General features: G+C 37.9%; 1 protein-coding gene across 4 annotated transcripts in view; it reads left to right on the top strand.

The window, feature by feature from the left end:
• The window catches only part of LOC149807091 (KICSTOR complex protein SZT2-like), a 338,108-nt gene that overhangs the window by 172,150 nt on the left and 150,368 nt on the right, over positions 1-15,590 (top strand). For all 4 annotated transcript variants that reach the window (XM_089961812.1, XM_089961821.1, XM_089961796.1 and 1 more), the window contains exons 24-26: positions 6,043-6,286; positions 8,045-8,261; positions 14,844-14,898. In XM_089961812.1, the coding sequence (XP_089817938.1) occupies positions 6,043-6,286; positions 8,045-8,261; positions 14,844-14,898 (516 nt within the window). The remainder of the gene's footprint in view (positions 1-6,042; positions 6,287-8,044; positions 8,262-14,843; positions 14,899-15,590) is intronic.

Genomic DNA, 15,590 nt, shown 5'->3' with positions numbered 1-15,590 from the left:
TGACTACCACAATGGCCATCATGAAAATCTTTTTTTGCCTACTTATCCTGAGTGGATGGTAATAACAACATGGATTTTTCACTAAAAGACTTCTTGTCTTGGTTCTACATGAAATCGTGCCAATCTGACACCAGTATAGCCACTGCAGCAGCCATCTTGAAACTCATGTTATCTTTACTCCTCCTGAATGAATGATCATATTGACACGGGATTTTCACCAGAAGACTTCATATGATGTCTAGTTGGTTCTAAATGTAAATGGTGCTGATCTTACTTCCAATTTGACTTCCATGGTTGCCTTGTTGAAATTCTTGTTATCCCTACCCCTCCTGAAAGGATGGTGATAATAACATGGGTTTTGGAAGAAAGATTATTATGTTTAGTTGGTCCTAAGTAAAAATAACGCTTATCATCCAATAGGGCCATCTTGAAAATCTTATCACTACTCCTTCTGTATAGATGGTGAGATTGACACAGGATTTATATATCAGTAATACAATGCCTGTTGCTTTTTCATAGATTGTACTTTTCTGTGTGGAAAATACCCTGACATATGATGAAAAATTTTCCTTGAGTTATGGTGTGAACCAGAAGATTGTAAAACACAAGATCACACCTGATCCATCTTACAGATACCTTGCTTACATGTCGTTGATTCTTTTTCCTGTCACAGCCAATACAGGTTGCTTAAATTCTACATTATAGAGAAATTGCCTTTGTTACATGTTTTTTTATTGCAGTTTGAATTTTCTCTTTGTGTGCATCATTTCTGTTGTGTGGAATTACCTCTGATCTGGAATTTTTTGTTTGAATTGAGCTCTCTCAAGAGAGCTGTTATAATTTTTTCCTGGTTACATTTGGCATCACCTTGCAATTAGGTTCTTACCCCATAGGCATGTTAGCAGAACTGTGGAGTGTGGAGAACTTAAGTGTCGAGAACTTATTTCTAGCTGGGGCAGGTATTTAGTAAGTATCCCTATTCTTGCTAAATTTGAACTAGTATTGTTTTTTGTTTTTTAACAGTAACAAATCTTTATATTTCACATTTTCTTTAAATGTGTCTTGTGCTATTTCTATATTGGAAAAGCAGGTCACCTGCCAGTTTTTACCTTGATATTGCCGGTTTGATTACAAAATAATAGTTCAGTCTCATAATTAGTATTGGATAGTATTTTTTTTAGTCATAAATCTTACCAAACTGGGTTTTGCTAAATTCGTCATCGCCAGTTCTCAGATAAGACTGGTCATCGTCAGTTTTTACTTATCTTTAGCATTTTTGGTGGTTTTATTGCCTTAAGTAAATTTGGTCTGCAGACTTGAATTGATTCTGTTTATTCTCTTGATTGTGGTTATTATTTATTACAGTAATGAATCATCACATTTAAAATTTTCTTTTAATGTGATGTTTGCTATTGTTTTCTCAGAAGGTAGTTTGCACACGAGTTTTTCCCTTTATGTTGTGTGTTTAGTTATCAAATACCAATTCATTTTCAGCTAGCATGGCTTCCTATTTGCTTCAGACATCAGTGATTGTTTTAATTCTGAGACAACACCTAGGGAAGGTGAGATCTTACTGTTACCATATAAGCATAGATTTTAGTCCATGCAAATACATTTATACTTTTACTTATATAGAATTTTTTTTTGATAACTCTTTTATTACAGCACTCTATTTCAGCAGTGGCTAGGCAGGTGTGGGTGGGTCTACCACAGGAAAACCCACTGGGATGCCCATCCCACTGGCATGTGTCTGGTTGGGTGAGGTATGGGACCTTGCCAAACCCAGTTGCACTTAAGGAAGATAATTCCTTTCTTATCTTCTACAGAAATTCAGTCAGAGATTTCCTCTTAGGGTTTCAGGGAAGGATTATCACTGTCTCGAGACTTTTACCGTTACTTGGCCCCTCTTAAGAGAGTGAGTCACACACTCTCATTTGGGAGGAGTAGCACTCACTCTTGTCCAGTTGGACAAAGAGTGGGTTGTGCCCTCCACTTAAGGAGGATAAGCACCTTCTTTTGTGTAGAAAAGCAGAGTGAGGTTGCCCCTGTCCCATGATGAATGGGAGCAATACTCACTGCTGGTACTTGCCCACAGCTCAGTGCATTCTGAAAGTGAGCTGTGCCCCCTACCTCCATGAGGGGGGAGCAGCACTCTTTTAGTCCCCAGGGTACATTGATCTTGATGGGATAAAGCCATCATTTAAGGGGAGAGCTGAGATCTAAGTCTGTTAGATATGGGTAAGGGACTTGATACAAGTCTGAAGTACCTGATCAGTCTTTGACCAGCCACCATGCACTGGGTACCAGCACATATCACTGGTCATTGATTGGTAAGCAGTCACTGGGCATTGGATCCCCTTTGGTACAAAGATAAGGATCAGATCAAGACCCCCTTCTCTTCATACTGCAGTTTCATCTTCTGGGGATTAGGAATCAGTATACAGATGCCAGACCAGGGAGGGGGTTAGGATCAAGTCATGCCCCACCTTTTCTTTCTTTAATCCGTAAAAATTCCTAGGGGACATGAGGCCTTCCACTGCAGGGAAATGATTGGCCCATTCCTTGCATGCAGCCTTGGTCTTCAGAACACTGGCCACATGATTGATAGGTCAGTGCTTTTGGCTATAGTGAAGCATTTTCCTCTTATGACCTCGAGTCAAAAAAGAAGTTTGGGGATGGGCCTTCTTTCACCAAATTTAGTTAAAAGAGGGAGGAGAGTCAATCTTTCCCATCTGCTGAGCCTGCTGCTAGGGTCAATCAGCTAGCTTCATGTTGGGATTTACATATTCGGGGTCCCTCTTACTCCCAAATCTCCCTGGCAACAGAAGGATAATGGGTTGCATAGTCCTGTCTCCCAAGAGTGATAACAGGATGAAGATATCCTTTCTGTCCTCATCATTTTTCATTTTTCATGAGCTTGATACAGAAAAGGTATGCCTTTCATTCCAGTCCCTTACCTCCTCCCATCCATCAGTAAAGGCAGCAGAGGAGGACAAGATCTGGTCTTTCAACAAAGCGTTAAATATGGTTTACTGTCTTTTGCCAAGTGATCTATTCCTAAGCTTTCAGATGACACTGAATTTCTTTCCAGCTTGGATAAACATTCTGGGACTAACTCTTAACCAGATCTCTTGTTGTTCCTTAGTTACAATGAAGGTGCTTTCTCAAAAGTTTAGTCTCCTGTAATGTGTCCCTCTCCCACTGCCTCACATATGTGCCAGTCTAGACTGCTTTTCAGAAGCTTGATCTGGCATTAGGGCAGTAGCTGGGTCCTTTCTATCATAAAGGAGGATACTGCTGTTTCAAGATCTCCTTTTCTATTTAGGCTCTCCTGTGTTCTTCCATCACTTGAATCTTGTGCAATTAAAAAAAAATGTGTACTCCCTTCTTTAAAAGGCTGCAGTAGAAAGGTTGCTCAGCCCAACATTCACTAGGTATCCTAATCTTCCTTTTCTGATGATTGCTGGAGAGTAGGTCTGTCATACTGTTGGTCCTTAGTGATCAGGCTGGGTCTTCTACACAACCTATACAAATTGGAACTTGCTCCATCTCAAGATGTAATTTTATATCTATGCTGGCGATGATCCTGTTAAACTTTTTTGTTCAGCTATAGCTTTGTGTTCTTGTTTAGGAGCTTCTAAAAGGAAAAGAAAGAGTAGGAAACATCTTTTTCTCCCGTTAAGGGTTTAGCTGATCTTCCAGCTTCCATTATTTCAATTAAGCTCATGCAGTTTGAGCCATTTTTACCTTAGTGGCCTGTTTAACTCTTTAATGCCTGGAGAATGTGATGAATATTGCCTTGTGGTGACCTCAGACCACCTTCTCCTCTTTGTTCCTTCCCTTACTGGCTTATCAAAGTAAAGATATATTATCCTTGGTCTGATTGTTGTTGCTCAGAATGTGTCCCATGTAGATACCATCCAGCAGTAATTTATTCTACAGGCCAGTTGTAAGAGTATTGGCCTCCCACTGAATTGACAAATTCAGCTATGCAGTGGCAACATGTTTTGTATTACTGATATTATTAAAGTATAGGGGGATTTTTTGGTGGGGAAGTAGTCAGATTAATTTTAATGATGTAATACTTAGCTGTTGCTATTGCCAGATTCCCTTCTGCCCCTCACTGATATCCTGCTAGTTTAGGCTGCAACCTTAAAAGAATGAAGGGTGGGTGCATGGGCAAGGTATTGGTGGGTTGGACACGGGTCAGTTTTGTGTTCTAGAAAGGTTCATCCTACCTGGGGGACAAATTCTCATCATATTGTCAGGGTATTTTCTGATCAGAAAAGTACCAGCTATGCATTAGCAACAGGTAAGTATTACATATTTAAAATTAGTCCTCCCCACATCAAAAACCAAAAACATTTTCACCAAAAGTTTTTTGTGATATCTGGTACACTCTGAATGAAAATTGTGCTTATCTTACATCCATTATGGCCATCTTGAAAATCAATCGTTGCTTAAGAATATCAGAGATGGTTTCAATACTCAGCATTTAAGAAGGAAAAGTGGTCTTTTCTTGGATATCTGGAAATTCTTATTGGTGTGTAGAGTGTCAGTCCCTGATACTTGTTACAAAAAGATTTGTTTTATATAGCTATTATTATTGGATGAAAATGTGTGTGTGTATGTGTGATTTGGATTTTTAACGTAGCTTTAACAATTTGTCAGTCATATCACTACGATGTTTGCAGTGTGACAGTTTATAGTGATGTCTAGCACTGGGGCATCATGCTGCAGACATGTAGCATTATGTCCCACCAACTAATGCTGAGTGCCAAGCAAGGCAGCTGTTAGTACCATTTTTGTAAGTCTTTGTTATGACTTGGCCGGGGATTGAACCCACGACCTCCCGTATCCAAGGCGGATGCTCTAACCACTAGGCCACCAGAGCGTTCTTGGATGAAAATAGTCTTTTTACCGTTTATTTTAAATATATTTATTGCTTATACACTGTAAATATTGTGATTGGGCTCTGTACTCCGTTTTTAAATTGGTTTTGTGAAAGAAGAAAAAAAAATAGATTAAAGTGCTCTGTAGGTAAACTTTTATTTTTTTGAGGGTGGGTGTCACAATTTAAAATTTTGTCAGGATAGGGATGGGTTGACGAATTTTAGCTGGTATTGGTTCTGCAAAATAATCTTGGTATTATTTGGGGTAATTGTTTTAAGTTGCGAATGTTGCTACCAATTTCAAAATCATGCCTATCAAAGCAGTTTTAGCTGTATGTGGCAATAAAGTTTTCATGCAAAGGAAACATTTGGTTTCACCTTCAAATAGAGCCACATTCTGGGCATAAAGCTATCATGTAGTTATTATTCCTGTAATCAGCCATATATTGATAAAACTAGACATAACTCTGATTAATCAATATTATAATTTTATCCTTTAGCCAAGGGTGGACTCAGCTTGAAGTCTTGGTTGATACTGCCATTGAGTATGTTCATTAAATAAATACTTGTGTATTTGAGTTGTATGTTCTTTCATGGTATTTGGGAAGGGGGTTAAGTTTTCTTGGTAGTTTGGTGAGTGCAAATCTTTGTTAGTATTCTGGGTGATTTTCTTTTAAATTTTTTGTATTATATGAGTATAAACTTGTTACAGATTTACACCTTTCCTCCCCCCAAATAAAAACAGGCAAAGGTAGGTGCAAAAACAAACAAAATTCTATATATAAGAAAATAACAAAGATTTCATGGAGAGTGATTTATTTGTGTGATGAGGCCAGTAGCAACATTACTTCAATTTAGTACTCTTCATCAAGGTAATAGAGACAGATTCACAGTAAATATTACACAGATCAACACATTTGCTTTGCATTGATGTGGTCTCAGTTGACTCTACAGTTAAGCACATGCAGGAGTATGTACTCACCCATTCAGAGTTGGTGGTTTCCAGAGGTTTCCTCAGTTATCTCCTCATTAAAGGCCGCATCAGACAACAAGTGTGTCTTCTATCATTTATTAGAAATTGTTGCAAAGCTATCATAAACTATGAATATTTAAAACAAATCTTCATTAAACAAATGTATCTGCTTGCTAGGTGTATTCCGAAGTTTGCAGAAAGGGTACACCTTAGATGCTCAGGATGTGGATGTGGCAATCAATAATATCTGTGAGGAGTCATTGCCAATGGAGATGGATATCACCACATTTCTACATGCCACATGTGGACACCTACAACATCTTGTATATGAGGCCAGGAAGGAACAAAATGGGGAAGCCAGGGAGGAAATGTTTGAGAAGAGGAGCTCGGTTAGATTCATGGACATGGAAGATGGAGATTTGTAAGTTAAGCAATATGTTCATGTTTACTGGGATGCATTTTTACAAGAATCAATTAAATCTATTGCAGTGCCATTTCAGTAATTTGTGATAATGTTTTGTCCCATCTAGCCTAGCACCCACTCATTATTGGAGAGTGGCTTTCCTCGTATAGAACAGATCAGAGATCAGGTGTTATTGTGACATATTGGACACAGACATACTTCCTGAAGAGTAAACCTTGACCAGACTGCATACCATGCCAGTGTCCACAGTGTCACTTGCTGAGAGTTTAGACAGAAGTATTTGATGTGTACTTGAAGAGAAACTGTATGATGATGTACTACCTAAGAAAATCTTAGACTTTTTTTGAGGGAATGTGGCTTATAAACAAAATTTTGACCATGTGCATTTAAGGATATTACATAGGTTACCATCATCTTTTAATTTATATACATTTTACAGGATTTGAACACCTTTCCATTTTGTATTTTGTCTTGTTGTACATTATGTTTGCATTTATTTGAAGGGGTTTATCTTCCATAAATGTTTTTGTGCAGTTCAGTTTTACATTTTTGAGCTTTTCCTTTTGTACAGCTACAATTGTCTTGAGGTGTCCAAAACCACTAGTGTGCGTGCGCACAGACACACACACACACACTCACACACACACACTGTTCTAATTTGAAAGTTTTGTAATTGGACTGAAGTTGAAGTTCGAGTTAAAAAGAGTTGTAACTGACTTCAGAGTGAACTGTACGTGGTAGTGCAATTGGTCAGGTTCACAAGAAAGATAGACCTTTCTGATTTTTGTTTTCACTGAAATAGTATTTCTTACACACTGTATTTTCTGCTTATTTTCTGAAAGCACTGTTTATTTGCCAAAATAATTTTTTGTGAGCTTTATATTTTTGACTTGTTTTAGAAGAGTTTTGTTTTTTAAATTATGTTTTCAAACACAGTTGTAAAACAAAGAGAGAAATACACTTTAGGGAAGTGGAGGAATGGCTTGCATTTCATTGGAAATAACCTTGACAATGTTAGAAGAAATTGTAAAACATTTGGAGAACCGTCCTTTACTTTTGATTAGGTTGCTTACACTAATATAATGAACTGTTTAAACTATTTTACTTAATTGTAAAGGAGGAGTCTCAGTCATAAAAAATCTTTAGGATATGTCATCATTCATACAAAAAAAGATCATCAGGATATGTCACCATTTATACAGAAAATCATTAGGATATGTCACCATTTATACAGAAAATCATTAGGATATGTCACCATTTATACCCCCAAAAAATCATTAGGATATATCACATTTATACAGAAAATGATTAGAATATGTCACCATTTATTCAGAAAATCATTAGGATATGTCATCCTTTATTTAAAAAATCATTAGGATATGTCACTATTTATAAAAAAAATCATTAGGATATGTCATACGGAAAATATTAGAATATATCACCCTTTATACAACAAATCATTGAAGTCAGCTCCATCCTCTTGATAATTTTGATTAACACTGCTCTGCAACTTGTAACACACCCATTGAGTATCAGGGAATTAGTTTCAGTGGATAATAACTTGTTTAATATATAACATAGCATAAAACAATGTCTGAATCTGGCGGCTGTGTTTTGGTTACTTCGCCTTCAGTACTATATTTTTTTATCAATATCTGATCCATGGAGAATTCTGCACTGAAGTAAAAGTTTGTACATTGAAAGTGAACATGCAAGTTTTTGAAGAGGTCAAAATGTATTTTATTTTATATCCAGAGAACCGGATCCTCAGTCTCAAATACCATATGCGTTGCAGCTTCCTAGAACCACAATGAAGTTGGACATCCCTTCACTGAATTTAGACCAGTCATGTGAAGCACTAGACAACCTCCATAACCTTATCAGGAACAAGTTCCAAGAAATTGTTTTCAAGTGGTTCAGACCTGTCCCAGCAAACCCAGATTACTACTTTTATTGCCCAGAACAACCACAGGTATAAATCATGACATTGTTTAAAATGTAAGATTCTGTTTACAATTCAAGATTTGTCTTTGGTCTGCTCCATATGAGCAAATATTTACACAGTTTGTTTTGTTTGTTCTGTGTCAAATGGCACATCAACACACAAAGGTTATATCATGCTGAGGCAGTTGGAATAAGGTGCCTTTCCCAGGGATGCATCATAGTGTGTTTGATTTGATTCTGCATACTTCTGGTTGCATGCTAATTACGGAGTCACCTTGGCTCCACCATTACAAACATGTATCCCTAGCTGGGACTATAGCTTTAAGATTTTTTGTTGTGCTGTTTTAACACATATACACATATGCATCAGGATTAATTTACATGTGAGAGACACAGTTCCATAATACCCTTGTTGTTTGCAGACCCAGATCTGGCATTGACTAATGCCCCAACAGACTTAGGTCTGCGATATTTTTTTGTGATAGTGAGTACAGAGTGCCAGTCAAACCACTTGTAAAATTTGTGTTTTGTGGACAGGAACAGATGATAATTACTTTAGTCAGCCAATTGTTCCAAAGTGAGACAGCCAGCAAATGGTCATCAAGCAAAACATATGCTATCAGTCTTGACACAGATGCCGAACTACTTGATTTTGCAATCAGTTACAGCAGAGTAGTCATCAGTTAAAAAAGATCTGGCATTCTTTGCCACCTTGGGCCCCTCATGCAATTCAATTATCATTGCTACTTACTTTGCCACCTCAGGCCATCCACACAACTGTACTGTCATTGTACCCATTTTGTCACCCCAGGACCCTAGCACAATTCCAATGTCATCATAGCCCACTTTGTCAATACTCTCTTCTGGTCAGACAAGCACTTGACTGCTTCCTCGGCCAGTCCTGACACAGTACACTTGCCTATGTGGACCAAACCTGGAGAATGCAATATGGCATGTACACAACAGTACTGGCTATTTTGATGTATCCTTCAGTAACCAGTACCAGACCTCATAACCTGATACTGGCTGGACTTGTACCTTGAGCTGTCCAGTTTCAGCATTGTCCTGATTTGTTTTCATTGTAACTGGCTTTGGGTAACATGATGCACCTTCCTAACATATCCAGACCCAGACCCATGAAGGCAGCAGTGTCCAGCATCTTGCCACATCACTTCCAGCCTCAGCTTGTCACATATGCATATCACAACTTGCCCTGGATTTGGTGATCAAGCCTCCAACAATCCCCAGTATGTGACCTCTGATGGCAGTGGGGACTGCTACTGAACTGTTCCATCACCAGTCCTGGTCCCATCATACTTGCATTTGGCTTGTTTACTTAAGATGGCAGTACAGCACTTAGTTTCCAATTTCACAGCTACTTCATTAACCTTCAGCATGCTGAGTGGGTCGCCTTCCTGTTGTCATCCATGCTACGGAGAGATCATCACAAGGAAGCTCATAGATTTCAGCTACTGTTTCCAGTCTTTTGTTCCATGGCCATAAAGAGGAGATCAGGAGACAGGCTGCTGTAAAAGGTAGGTCTCACTCAGTGCCATTAACCCAGCATCCATCATTTATTTCAGAGAGAAGCAGAAAAGACCCCACTAAAGTGCTCCCAACAGAGGAATCCTCCTTCAGATTGTACTTATTGGCTGTGGCTCATTTTCTCAGAGCAATGAGTGCAATAAGAGAAGGACCAGTTTAGCCCAGTTTCTCTCCCAACCAAACTCTTTTCCACAGAAAATGATGATATGCTTATGTTTCCCATTTTCTAAAATCCTGGTTAGAGGAAGACATCGTTGTTTCACTTAGGATCTTTCCTCCAGGAAAGGGCAGAAGAAATCATTTCTCACGGCACATATGGGCACCAAGATCAGGATAGAGACCTTTTGGTGCAGCCCATAGTGACATCAAAGAGTGACCCTTAATAATCATCATCGACCTTCAGGATAGGTGCCTTCCTTTTCCCATACACAGTTTTTCATAGAAATTCCTGAGGCTCACTTTCAGGGGCATTGTTTTCCAGTTCATAACTCTCCCAACTGATATTTTAACACTGAGCCTTGGTGTTTGCCATAGGCACTGACACAAACATTTCACATTTCTTGTCTCAAGCATGAGATTGTCTTCCCTCTAAAATCAGGATTTTTCTACAAAGATATATAATCTCTGCTTTCGACATTGACTTGGAATCCTTACCAGTAAGTACAGGTCTGATCTTGTTGTATCCCAGTTTTTTACTCATCCGGGCATGGAGTTCAAACAACTTTCACAGTCAAGTGTGCATCCCTCAACATTGTGCCATGTGGAGCAGCCTAATGATATCTTGTGTCATCTTGGAGAGTGGATTTCAAGGAAGGATTCCTTTGCCCATTAGCCTTCTCAACAAATAATCTTACTCTGGGACATCTGCATATGAGACCACTTGTAGATGATCCTTGTACCTCAGTGGTACTTGAAAATTTGCCAAATAGACCAAATATTCAGTGTCCAGATAACATGACGTTCGATCTTGGCAAATGGGAGTAACTCAGAGCTTATGTGAAGCATGCCATTTCAGAACCAACTGTTCGAAATTACAGTTTGTATGAACATCACAATGAATGACTTGGTGCCCATGCTACCCTGCACCCATTTGGGATGGGTTTGCCCCTTCAGGTACAGTCGATGCACATCAGCATTTGGAGATGATAGTCCTTGTGAATGCTTTTTGAGTGCAACAGGAGATGCTGTCTGAAAATGTTGCTGTGATCCTTTCTGACAACTCTACTGCCATCATTTCTCTCCAAAGGGAGAACAATCAGACCTCTGCCTTCCATTATGAAATTTCATTAAGTGGTGTTGCTGTTGATAAATCTGCATTGAAGTCCACAACTTACAAGGCAGGCTCATTGTCCTTGTGAAGTTGTGGTCTTGATGGAATCAAGTGATTCACACAATAGTTGTTACACCCCACAGATCCTTGGTCTTCATTTGAATCTGCACTGGTTGGGTGTTGACCCATAATTGACCTCTTTGCTACAAAATGGAATATCAAGCTCCCAACCTTGTCAATTGACACCCTTTTTCTGATTTGGAATGATTTCAGTGTGTACAGCCATAAGATCCATAGATCAAGGGAACCTGAGTGCAGATTTATTCTATGGATCTCCTCGGGTGGGAGATATCTCAGATGAACAACCTCTTGAATATTATGGTGGAGGTACCCAGGAAAATCCTGGCCATTTCAAGCCTACTGAAACAGACGCACATACAGCCATTCCAAAAATACAGAGCCTTTACTCTTGACTCAGTATTCAACAGGCACTCAGAAAGAAACATTTATGTGAACAAGTGGCGGACAGAACCACTGATTGAAGTAGACTCACCACTTTGAAAGCTTATGACAGAAACTAGAAAGACTTCTTTCAGTGTTGTTAATAGAGAAACAGGATTTCTTTAAAAGCCTTCATATTAAAAATTGCAACTAAACACCTCTGGCTCATCTATGATTTCAGACACATTGGGCCATCATAGAAAGAAGGATTTAGAACAGAACAGAGACATCTCTGACCTGGTTACACATTTTGACTTGTCCTTTTTTCCATTAGCATTTTCATAGCTTGTAAGCTCAGTTTCTCCCCCAACCAAACTCTTTTTGACTCAGAAAATAATGCTATGCTCATGTTGAATTTTCTGAAATCCTGGTAGGAAGAAGACATGAATGTTTTATCTTAGTCTCTTTCATCCGGCAAAGGGCAGTAGCAATCATTTGGAACACAAACATAGCTTAATGTTACTCAAAGAACATATGGTCACTAAACTTAAGATAGAGACCTTAGGTTCAGCCCATAGTGACATCCAAGATTGACCCTTAGTGGTCAGTGTAGACATTAGGATGTGTGCCTTCATTTTCTCATCCACGTCTTCCCAGAAATTCCTGAGGCTTGCTTTCAAGGGCATTGTTCATGAGTTCATGACTCTCCCAACTGATAGATATCACTGTCCTTGATTGTTCACCCTAGACATTGACCCAATCATGTCACACTCCATGTCTTGGGCATCAAATTATCTCTCCAAAAAACACACCAGCTGAGCATTATTTTGTACAAGGGAGAATGGAGGATATAGACCACAACAAAGACCTCTTCTGCCTGGTTGCAAATTTTGACTTGTCCTGACTGAATGCATTGACCCTTTGTCCAAAATGGAACCTTTATTGGGTTTTAATGTTGTTAAACAAATCAACTCTTGAACCACTGTCTGAACCCACACTGACTTATTTCTCATATAAAACTTGCTTTCTTGTTACTCTAGCCCTAGCATTCAGAATGAGTTCATGCCTTATCTATAGAGTCATGCATTTAGTTCTGCTATGATGTTTCATTTTCTCTCATGACAGGCCCTGTATTTATTGCCTAGAACAAGCTATTGTTTGTGGAAAATCATTATTTTATTTTGAAACTGCTGTATCCACTGGATCTTTTCTATATTTGCATTTCCAATAATTGTCAGGATATTGAAATGGTATCTGAAATATACTGACCTATTCAAAAGAGAGTAAAATCTTTTATTCATACCATTCAAGGAAGAGAAGGATGATGTCTCTGTGCAGGTTCTTTCAAAATGGATTCATTTGGTCATCATCTCAGACCACAAGGAATTGTGTCAGTGTCAGTTTCTTGTGTATATCAGCTCATGAAGCTTGACAGACTGATATTAGACATCTCACATTAGACTCAAAGCTATTTCTCATATGTTAGGAAACCAGAGCAAGGACCAGCTTTGAGGTAATGATAAGTAACTTCCTGTAGTTTATAGCTATTCTTCTAACATGTTATGTTCTGGTAATGTATTTGAAGAACAAAGTTTTGGAGTAAGATGTATCTTTGATAATACTCCCCTAATCATAATACAGATACACCTTTCTAAGCATTTTCTTGGTTACATTCCTGGAAGAGAATGACTAATGATGGGATTTGATGCTAATCCTACTCTCCATGGTGGGAACACATTCTTCTAATGTCTGTTGTAGAAAGCAGACAACATTTCAACACCCTTTTTGCTTAAACACACCAAAATACATCCTCTTAGCCTCCTCTCTGTTACATCAATATAGAGCATGTGCCTTTCACACCAATAGCAACTGAAATATCCTTGTGATTTGGCACCAATCCCAGAACCAAGGGAAGATTACTCTGCCTGACTGCCACCTAGGTGGGCAGATAACTTTTAGCTTTTTATCAAAACGTTTTTAACCTGGGAGGGCTGGATTTGTGAGGTACTAGTAGTTCACATAAGGTTATAGAAGTTTTTAAAGTATTCTTGAAAAAACATTTTAGTAGAAAAAATTGGTTTCATTTAAAAAATTGTAACATTTTGGTCTTTGCCAAATGTTTTCTATTGCCATTATTATACAGAGAAGCCATGGTTTCTTCAGACAGCTGTTGCTATTAGCTTGTTTAGCAACTATTGAGCAGGAGTTAAATATTTTGATGAATGCCAAAGGCAGCTTGAAGTAGTGCACAGGAAACCTGCTGTAAAAATATTATTGTAAGATATTTTGCCTACCATTGTGAGCCAGGTAAGAAAGCTTTGTTTTATTGAAAAATCTTGCAGATTTTGATTCTGTTTGGTGGCAAGTCAGATTGTCTTGATTTTGTTTGTCACATGATTGATTGATTGAAGTCATAAAGTGGCGTAGTGCATTTTGATGCTGTAATATTGTATACAATTTCGTCATGAGATGGACAAGGAAGTCAATGTCCTGGTTACCTTATTTGTGCTAAGCCTTGGAGCAGATGAAATAAAGCACCCTTTCACTCAGATTTCCTAAAAATTCCTACATATATTCTGTTGTTTATCTGGTTTACATTTACATTTTGTCTTTGTGAAGCATGCTATGGCAGTAGCTTGATATATCATTCACTTTGGAATTCAGGTTATTATGTCCTTCCTTACCTTAGAGTAAGATCAGTGCATTTTAGATTAACTTCAGTGATACAGTCATTTACATTATATCAAAGTACTGTATATACTTATAAGGTGGGTCCATCTGCAGACTGCATAGACCCAGATCTGCTGTTGCATATTCTGCAGGTGTATTATACTAAAGCGGATCAGGATCTTTGTTTTTTGCAGTTTGACCTGACTTTATAAGTGGGTATGTATGGTTAAAGACAGACTCAACAAAGGTGTGTGTGTGTGTGGGTGGGGTCTTTTCTTTAAGATAGTCCATGGAGAAGAATTCCACAAAGAATGCAGACATTCTCACTCGTATCAATAATTCCTAAACAAAATGAGTAATGTGGTGAAAAATATGGAAATCAAAAAATGTATATGGGATGTTCATTCAAAGAAATTTTGACAATGTCTACTTATTACATTGGAGGATAATAATGAAATACACCAAAAGATTTTTGATCTAAAATTATGACACTGTTTGTCAAGCGTATGGAACTTCAAGCTGCTCTTGTTTGATGTGTGTTATCAATATATTTTTTTTAGATTTTATAACTTTTGTCGGCAGTGATGTTAGTACAATGTTAAGCTTACTGTTACTGTGTTACACTTTTTGGCTTGATGAGGAACACCTAATTAAAACTATTAACAATTTCTATTTTCCTTATAGATGGATGAATTTTCTGATGAAAAGTATACAACTGAGATATCAGAGGGAATACCAGGTAATTTCCTTTCCCATTTGAAATTTCATGCTCTGTTAGGAAGTACTTCACACTACTGACTATTTCAAAGGAGATCATTTTAATCTAGTAATGCAGTCTAACATTTTTTTTATTGATGCTTGGTTTTATGACTGTAGTGTGAAAATCTGCCCTTGGTAAATTTAAACCATTGAGCTTTTTACCCCACCCCCCTCAAAAAAGGTGAGGATCAAATAATTACCAATTTGAAAAGTTTCATTCCATGTTTTGGAAGCAACTCTTGAAAGAAATTTGAGGAGTGAAGAATAAATAAGGTTGTTAAGTAAAATATATTTATCACTTAGGGAAGACTCTTTTAATGTGGAATAGTCACTCATAGATGCAATTTAGAATTTTGTGTTATTTTAATATAAACTCTTTGAAAAATCAGAGTACCATGGCATCTCATTTTGAAAAAATGCTCCCAGGGTACCATGAATGTTTCAATGGAAAAATCCTAAATGCTAGAAAGACAGTACGTTGTTTTTTAAAACCAAATTTTATTGTAGTTTTGTTTCTGGCTTGCAATGGGACTTTGTGGCACATTCTTAATTGAAATGGACAATTTACTTTGGGTAATTTTAAATCGATCAACACTACTGGTAAAATTATTTTCTAGAAGAGATGTTTTTGATGTGGTGTCCACAATCTAATTATCAGTGGGAAATTCATTG

Source organism: Sinohyriopsis cumingii, chromosome 1, assembly GCF_028554795.1.
Source record: "Sinohyriopsis cumingii isolate HCF-2022 chromosome 1, ASM2855479v2, whole genome shotgun sequence".
Taxonomy (NCBI): domain Eukaryota; kingdom Metazoa; phylum Mollusca; class Bivalvia; order Unionida; family Unionidae; genus Sinohyriopsis; species Sinohyriopsis cumingii.
The sequence above is the reverse complement of the archived record's forward strand: the minus strand, read 5'-3'. Positions and strand labels throughout refer to the sequence as shown.